This window comes from Macrobrachium rosenbergii, chromosome 46, assembly GCF_040412425.1.
Source record: "Macrobrachium rosenbergii isolate ZJJX-2024 chromosome 46, ASM4041242v1, whole genome shotgun sequence".
Classification (NCBI taxonomy): Eukaryota; Metazoa; Arthropoda; class Malacostraca; order Decapoda; family Palaemonidae; genus Macrobrachium; species Macrobrachium rosenbergii.
This window is the reverse complement of record NC_089786.1, coordinates 13,641,868-13,651,008: the sequence shown is the minus strand read 5'-3', so window position 1 is coordinate 13,651,008 and position 9,141 is coordinate 13,641,868. Positions and strand designations below refer to the sequence as shown.

General features: G+C 37.4%; 1 protein-coding gene across 1 annotated transcript in view; it reads left to right on the top strand.

Annotated features, from left to right (window-relative positions):
• Positions 1 to 7,393, top strand: part of LOC136830225 (neuronal acetylcholine receptor subunit alpha-10-like) — a 355,326-nt gene extending 347,933 nt beyond the window's left edge. Inside the window, exons 8-11 of the mRNA XM_067089524.1 lie at positions 964 to 1,081; positions 4,726 to 5,008; positions 5,448 to 5,608; positions 7,005 to 7,393. Coding sequence (XP_066945625.1) covers positions 964 to 1,081; positions 4,726 to 5,008; positions 5,448 to 5,608; positions 7,005 to 7,260 — 818 coding nt within the window. The 3' untranslated portion in view covers positions 7,261 to 7,393. The remainder of the gene's footprint in view (positions 1 to 963; positions 1,082 to 4,725; positions 5,009 to 5,447; positions 5,609 to 7,004) is intronic.
• The last annotated feature ends 1,748 nt before the right edge of the window (positions 7,394 to 9,141 follow it).

Sequence of the window (9,141 nt, the reverse complement as noted above, 5' to 3'; positions counted from 1 at the left end):
AATATCCTAAACGAAAATATTCATTCAAGGCAGAATTTAACTAGTCCAGAAGATTAGCCATACTCGTACTCGGCATTGACATATCATTAGCAGGAGTGGCACCTGCTGACATTGCAGTAATAGTGACATTTGCCAGCTTGAGTGGGCAGTATTACTTATCTCGTTGATATTACCTCCCATGTAATGTTCGCTGTGCGTAAATGCATATACACTCCTTGTATTGAGAATCCTGAATGACCTTGGACTTATGAAGCACAAATAACTCATTTTTATTCATTTTGGCTTGGAAATAATGTACCGGTACTCCATAGGGAATTATACATGATAATTCCTCTTATCCCTACCAGGGTTCGAACATGTATGTATACATATATATATGTATGTATATACGGTATGTGTGTGTATATATATTGTATATATATATATATATATATATATATATATATATATATGTATAGTTAGTGTGTGCGCACGCACACAGCATACATATGTACATCACTTAATTTCTCATTAGTCTCAACGCCCAAAATGATTTGACGAGCCACATCTGAGAGCATAATATTAATGCATCTTTCGTAAGGTTTATGACTCACACCATGTTTATAAAACATATTAATTAATTGAACATTTCACATTACTCAAATACACGGACACAACTTTCTGTAAAAGTGACCATTCATATAGAAAAGTTTCGTGCTTTGAATAATGAATTTCATTTGTAATGATTAGATAACAGGTTTTTGCACGAATGACATGAATTTATACGTTAAAAAATGTGATCCTCTTTATTAAATTGAAAAATGCAAAACCACAGGAGTTAGAAAAAATACGAACTGAATATTAAAGAGGAAAAAACTTGTTTTTGGTACTGCCCAAAGACCCATCTTTAAAAGAAAGAAAACTAGATTTTGGTGTTGCCCATATTGTCTCACGTCGCAATAACGCCCTTATCGTCTCCTTCAGGCATCTACTTAACGGCCGTCATGACCATCACCTCCATCAGCATCATCATGACTGTCATTGTTCTGAACTGCCATTACAGAGGACCGATACAGAGGGAAGTACCGCCGTGGATGAAAAGGTGCGTGCACTCCCCGTAGAGTTTAAGTGGTTTGGTTATTCAAAATATGTGCGGATATCCGGTGGCATTTGTATCGAAGCTGTACAGTTTTACAGTTTCATTGTATTTTTATGTATACTTTTTCAAGGGCGTTGGAATTTTCAGATATAACAGTGCGTAGATGGACAGTCGTGCTTCAGGTATCAAAGGTGCTTTGAATATCGATGTGAAAATATTTGCTATGGTCACAGAGTCCAAATCGGACTGAGAGTCCAGGACTCTTTATTATTTTTAAAAGAGAAAACAGTTTTTATTGTATTCCATCCTCGTTTGTTTTGCTAAGAAAGATGAGTATAAATAGGTAAATGTTTGATTTTGTTTCAAAAGTTTAGTAACACTGAAAACAACATTTTGTGAATATTCAAATTCAGTAGTTAAGATATTATGAAATCAGAAAATCAGTTTTCAGCACTAGTAAATACTTAGAATCAAAGGCTTCAATATTCATAACATACAGCCCCAAGAAACGAAACAAACTCAAGTTATACGAAGCTTTATAGTTACCTGCTAGAAAGATCACTCGGAAGTCTGTACACAAATCTTTGAAATCTGAATACTTAACGAGGAATTTAACAAAAATCTGCCATCTCCATTGCAATATATTGCTATGCGAAAGAAGTGTATGCAAGTATTTAAAATCTCAAAATTAAAGAACAGCCAATCATTAGGTTTCAGTTCCGCTCGGAAAAAAAAAAACATATCTAGGTGAAGCTCGGGAGACAAAATTGAAGACTAGGTGACAGCGTTGCTCTCTCTCTCTCTCTCTCTCTCTCTCTCTCTCTCTCTCTCTCTCTCTCTCTCTCGCCATGTATGCGAGGTGAAACCAAAGCTCTTTTCCTAAAATTTTCTGATCCGCATCACTGTAAAACTCTCTCTCTCTCTCTCTCTCTCTCTCTCTCTCTCTCTCTCTCTCTCTCTCTCTCTCTCTCTCTCTCTCTCCAAACATTAAAACATGTTTGAACATTAATCCAGATGTCAATAATCAGAAAATCTATTCTTTTCAAACTTGGAAAAACTTTAATCACCCCAAGTTTTTAAGGGTCTTCCATCTAATAAGAAAACGCCTCGAAGAGCAATGTGGCTCTCTCTCTCTCTCTCTCTCTCTCTCTCTCTCTCTCTCTCTCTCTCTCTCTCAAACATTAAAACATGTTTGAACATTAATCAGATGTCAATAATCAGAAAATCTATTCTTTTCAAACTTGGAAAAACTCTCTCTCTCTCTCTCTCTCTCTCTCTCTCTCTCTCTCTCTCTCTCTCTCTCTCTCTCTCTCTCTGTATATGTGTGTATGGAATAAAAGTCATTTTCGAATAAAATACAAATATTTAGGAGAAATTAGCCTACTTTATCCTAAAAGTATGGTATTTACAGCTGAATTTATTCTCATTGGGCTGAGAATGTGTCCAGACCTCCTTGGAAAATTATATGAATTCCTAAAGTAGAGAGAGAGAGAGAGAGAGAGATAAAGCTTTCTTACGTAGCATCCTTCCTCAGTTGCTATGCTCCCTCGCTTCAGACTCCGGACACTTTATTTGCTTTTTATTTTCGAAGTAAGAAAAGTATTTGAAGACGGAATTAGAGAACAAATTAGAATTCGGGGCAAATGAGAACTAATCTGTATGGGGAATAGCTTCCACCCAAAGTTTGTAGCGGGCGACTCATCCCAATGTTGAAAATTGTCCGGAGCAAATGGCCGTGGAGTGAGAGTAACAAATATTCTCTGTAGAAGTTGTAATTGTTGTTTTAAACCCTCGATCTGCAACTTTAAGAATCAGAAAGAGTCCTCTCGACCGTCTACCAAGGTTCAGTTTGGTGTCCTGATGTCCACCGAATGTAGAAGATTTTTGCTCGATTCTTTAATATTATGTGGTTTTTGAAATATCATATTTGGTGGTAATGGTCTCAAATTGTCATTATAAATCTTCCTTTTTCATCACTCTGAGATTCTAAGTTATGTCTTTAAATGTTAAACCCAAAGGTCGTGTAGTTATCGAATAAAGAATATTAACTATCGAGTAGTATTTAGTTTTGAAATGCTAAATTTTTATGCTGACTTATTGTGTAACAAAGATGAACCATCGTGTTTATCACTTGGAAATGTCATATGTAGTCTCCATCTAAAGTCGCACTGCGTAGTGATTTTATTTATTATGTATAAAGAAGATTTGGTAAAACAGAAAGTAGGAATGGATTGCATGAATCTAGAAAAGTTAGAGAATGATAACGAGTTACTAAAAGTATGTTTAAAGGAACTGTTAGGCTCAACTGATTACAGATGATGTGCTACAACAAATTTCTGAGATGTCTTAATCACGGACGTTTGAAGTATCATCTCATCATTAAAGCCTATGACCCTCAGACATCCCAAATCCTATGAGGGTGGTGGGTAGCGGAGCTTTCTACAGTGTGTTTAGAACAGTACACTTTGCAGCTTCCTTTCGGCCCCCAGCTATATTGCATTCTGCTTTCTGCTTCTCATTTGTCTCCATTGATCTTCCGTTACCTTGTTGCCAGCACCTGAAATTGTTTTTTAGCCTTTTTCTTCACCTCCATTCCCGCTTCCTTTCTTCAACATCTAACAACTCATAACTGCTGCTTCTTAGTGCAACCGTGGGATTTTCTCCCGGTTCCACCGTGAGATCCTTACACAGACACCACCCTACTTACAAACGAGGTACGTTTCGGAAGGACGTTTGTATGTTGAATTTTTTGTAAGTTGGTTACTGTACTCCTCATGACTATTTAAGTACAGTATGATATAAAATCAATTCAGTACTGTACGTTTTTTCATCCTAAAACACAATACGCTGCCCATACAGTACTGTCTGTATAGACAAAACAAAATTTTAAACTTGCAGGTGGCAAAAGGAAGCGCTCTGAACACAATTTTAATCTGGGATCCCGTTTGTTTGTATCTCTGAATGTTTGTAAGTTGAAAGTTCGTAAGTAGGGTGGTGTCTGTACTTCATTTCCTTTATTTTCCTGGAACTCCTTATCTTGATGTCCAACCACTCAAACCTCTACTTTTCACTCTCTTAAACGCTGAATGGCCGAAAGTTCCCCACCAAAATTTCGTAAATCAAGTCAAATCAACCTTTGACTGTCTGGCTTCAACTATCGTTTCTCATTTTAGACTTAAATCGAGCCAGCTGCTGCAATGAACTTTTAGGCCGTAAGGCCCCTCGTTAGTATTAGGTAGAATAATAATAATAATAATAATAATAATAATAATAATAATAATTATTATTATTATTATTATTATTATTATTATTATTATTATTATTATTATTATTACTGGGAATTAAAAGCCACAGTAGTGTTAAAAATATTCATGTACAAAGTTAATTCTCGATATTACAGCCTCGTTACAGAGTCGTCATGTTTCATTATTATTATTATTATTATTATTATTATTATTATTATTATTATTATTATTATTATTATTATTATTATTATTATATGAGACACACAAGTGATTAATTACTAATTTGCATATTTCCCCCCATTTTCTTCCTCCTTTCAACAACCCCTCATTGTATTCGACCAATCCTCCTGTCTGTCTGTCTGTCTGTCTCTCTCCTCCCTGTCCGCCTGACGAACCGCGCAGGGTGTTCCTTCGCAGCGGCAAGAAAGAGAAGAAGAAGAACGGCGGGACCAACGGCAGTGGCGGCCTGGGCGGAGGTCCCGCCAGCACCTTCGCCAGTTTCGCCAGGGCCAAGAGGGGGATCCTGAGCCGCGGCCTGAAGAGGCGTCGCACTCGCTCGAGCAAGGGCGGCGAGGAGGCCACCATCACCCACTCGCACATCAACGCCCACGCCCACACGAGGGTGGTCACCACCGCCCTCTACGACGACTACGCTAACAACATCTCCAAGGATCGCGTTCCCAAGGTGAGGTTTAGATTTGATTCTCTCTCTCTCTCTCTCTCTCTCTCTCTCTCTCTCTCTCTCTCTCTCTCTCTCTCTCTCACACACACACACACACACACATATACACACTTTTTACCCAACTCTCTCTCTCTCTCTCTCTCTCTCTCTCTCTCTCTCTCTCTCTCTACTACACACACACACACACACACACCCACGCGCTCTCTCTCTCTCTCTCTCTCTCTCTCTCTCTCTCTCTCTCTCTCTCTCTCTCTCATACACAAACACAAACACACACACACATTTTTTACCCAATTCTCTCTCTCTCTCTCTCTCTCTCTCTCTCTCTCTCCAGCAATAACACAAAATCAAGAGATTCAGTAACAATGGACATATATGTATACTGATAATAGGATATATTAATATGACCTGACTGTGTCTTTGTCCCCGTCCCGACGCGCAGAGCGACACCATCTGCGTCACCGTCGACGGAGTGGTGGAGGAGGTGAAGGAAGCAGGGCCTGGCAAGACCACCTACTCCAGCACCGAGGACCTGCAGAACCTCAACATCGGCTGGAGGGATTACAACAATGACAACACCTTCAGAAGGACAAACTCGAGCAGGTGAGGGCAAAGATGCTCACGGTAATTAGGTACTTGAATGGATTGCTGGTACTTGAATGAATTCGCACACACCTGTTAAAACAATTAGATTGTAATATTAATAATAATGATATCCTTTATTTCATCTCAAGGCCATACACATGGAATATACAAAGTAGAGACAGTAACATACACAGTCTAGATACATGAGATAACATGATAAAAAATGATAAATCGGCACTGCCCACACAGTTGCTAAAGAAGTGCATAAAATAGTATTCATAATAACGGTAATGACAGTAATAATATTGAGAATAGTGTCACGCTCTTATGGTGAATGGTCTATTCATTTGTTTATCTTGGCTCATGCTCTAATGAAAATTACGCACATACATTAAATAAGTGCATCCAAATATTTATGGGGAACAATTCAGAGTCTTGAATGTACACTTAATTGCCTATGTACAGTGATCTCTTACTGATACATTCTGGAACCCTTGTCTGGAATCATGAACGCCAGTTGATTATGCATATCAACTAGCAAAGTACACCTGCAGGTTTACAGATCTGTCTAATATGTGTGTGTATATATAGATATATATATATATATATATATATATATATATATATATATATATATATATATATATATATATATATATATGTATATATATGTATATATATATATATATGTATAATGTATATATATATATATATATATATATATATATATATATATATATATATATATATATCTATAAAGTATGTACGTATACACACACATACACGTACACACACATTAATAAAAATTTTGTAGAATGAGGGATGCACGCTAATTACACACATGTGCTAATTAAGGATTTGTCTAAAACCTTAAACGTACGATATTTACTTACGTACATTGTAAGGACATGTATAACGCCACAAAAGTAAGTAATTAAGAAACCAAATAAGCACATACAGTTATATTTATGTATATTAATCTACATTTATGTATATTAATATACATAAATCGGAGAAATTTTATGCTACAAAGTAACGCATGGACTAAATAAGTAGATACATACACAAATTCATATATATGTCTGAAAATATTTAATTTTCTGGGGGTGGGGAAAAAAGTATTACTTTTGAAACACTTTCATTGGGATTAGTGAGACATTCTTAAACAAGTGCTGTCTATATGCCTAGAGCACAAAAAGAAAAAGTTTGTCAACATATGGAAAGTGCCATTGCTTGTGAAGCTTTACCCAAAAGTAGAATTAGTTTTTGTTTTACTTTTCTGAATGTTTTTAACAGTTGTATATTTATCAAGTCCATTCAGTTATGTTTGGATGTGAGTCCGGGGAGCATTTGAAGTCACCTTAGTGTATCCTAAACCCTAAAACCATTTTTCCATTATTCTCTTCCCTGACAGTGCCTACAGCCCCAACCTAGCAGCAATCGGACCCAGCCGCGTTCAGGAGGAGATCATGAGAACACTGAAAACCCTTCTGAGTCGCCATGAACGAGAGGACGCCGACAAAAAGCGCCTGAACGAGTGGCGAGTCATTGCCATCACCGTCGACCGCATCCTCTTCTGGATCTTCTTCATCGTCACCACCGTCAGTTCGGTCGTGTTCCTCGTCATCCTGCCGGTTGTCAAACGCTCCGAATACGTCCGGAATACCTGAGGTTGCTGGTCGGCGTTCGGCTACGTGTAGCAGTGTCGCTAGAGATCAACATGCATCATCCTCCCCCTAAAAAGCTCTCCTACCAGTCTTGATATTTTGGGGGTCGCCCGCGACCGCCCAAAGTTCATTTGAGTCAGAAACCAGGAATCAATCTTCCCTCCAGGTGGACCCTGAGCTGCTATTTGTCTTGGTCTTCGGCGGCACCCCACCTCACACAGCACTTGGATGTATCTCTGACAATGCCACTCGGTAAAACATGACGCTTAATCCGTCTTTCCGTTCGTTTGTTCGTTTATTCGTCGATGTGTCCGAATACATTGGAGCAGAGAGCAGAGGTGAGAGATGAAGCCTCAAGGCGGGTGTTTGGGACCTGCCCTCTTTGACGAACTCTTGTGGCAGCATTTAGCGCGAAGTTTGTGTCTCGGCATGAGACGGCGTGGAAGGTTTTTGTCCGTTCCTATTGTATCTTTCATTCCAGTTCTCAATGAAGCCGTCGAGTACCAGTGGTAGAGATAGTGAAGAAATAGAGAAACAGGTGGGGTGTCTGTCGGTGGAGGCCATGATAGGCTTGTCCACTATGTGATAATGGCTTCCAAGTCTCCAAGAGTGTCATCGTCGCAGTGCGGTAACAGGTAGAGCAAGATCGGTGCTTTCTTTGCCTTTTTTGATCCAAAACTTATAAAATACTATAATGATTATAACTATGATTAATAATAATACTAACAATAATTACTATAATCCAGGTGGGCCACTCTTAGTACTAGTAGCAAGACGAGTTGTTAGCCCCTGGACAGTGACTTGACTTTTATTTTCATAATTCTAAGAAGACGAGATTTTTCCTCTGCAAGGTAAGCTCTGGGGAAAACTCTGTAACTATTGCAGTTGTTGTTGTTAATAGGCATTAGTTTGGTAAAGAAAAGTCGAGAAAGATTAAAAAGAATAATTATATATATATTATATATATATATATATATATATATATATATATATATATATATATATATATATATATATATATATATATATATATATATATATATATATATATATATATATATATATATATAATATATATATATATAATATATATATATATTATATATGTATATATATATATATATATATATATATATATATATGTATATATTAGTAGATGCGACTATATCGACTTGAAACTATTCTCGCGGTCTTTGTAGTGAGTTAGGACCTATGCATTTTGTTAAAGGCTGCCCACAGCTTCCGTTGCGGGCTGATGTTAGAACTTTTATTAATTCAAAAAGGAAAATTATAGTCCCTTCGCGGGATGGTCATAGAAATTTAATTTTCAAACAAAATGACGTAACTTTGTTCCCCAAAATATTCGACATACGAGGAACTGTTATGATGATAAGCCTTAACTTGTGGTTATTCAAATATTTGAAAGTTTATCTATATAGTTTAGGGAGATTCTCTATACCAGTAGATATCGAACTAATTATAGCAGGCTCAATTGATGACTAATAAAGCATTACTGTTATTTCACAGCGGTGTCACACAAGCACTTTTTCCGCCGTATTTTTAGCGTCTTGTTGCATTATGCCTCATATACTATCTGTTCCGTTCATTACTAGTTTTGTTGACGATGTTTTACACTACACTGGTCAACGTCAGTTTTGATACGGGCATTGGTTGCACCGTGCAAAAGGCGCCAGATTATATGCCCATGTGACAAGGAATGTATAGCGAAAGATTTGTATGTCGGAAGGCAAGCAAGGTATTTGGTTCCTGAAATCCAGCATTTGCACGAAAGAAGAATCAGTTCTTTCTAAATCGAGGACGAGTGTGTTTTCTGCTAAGCTTGCCACTTGACTGAACTCGTTTGAAATTAAACGCTTCATTTTT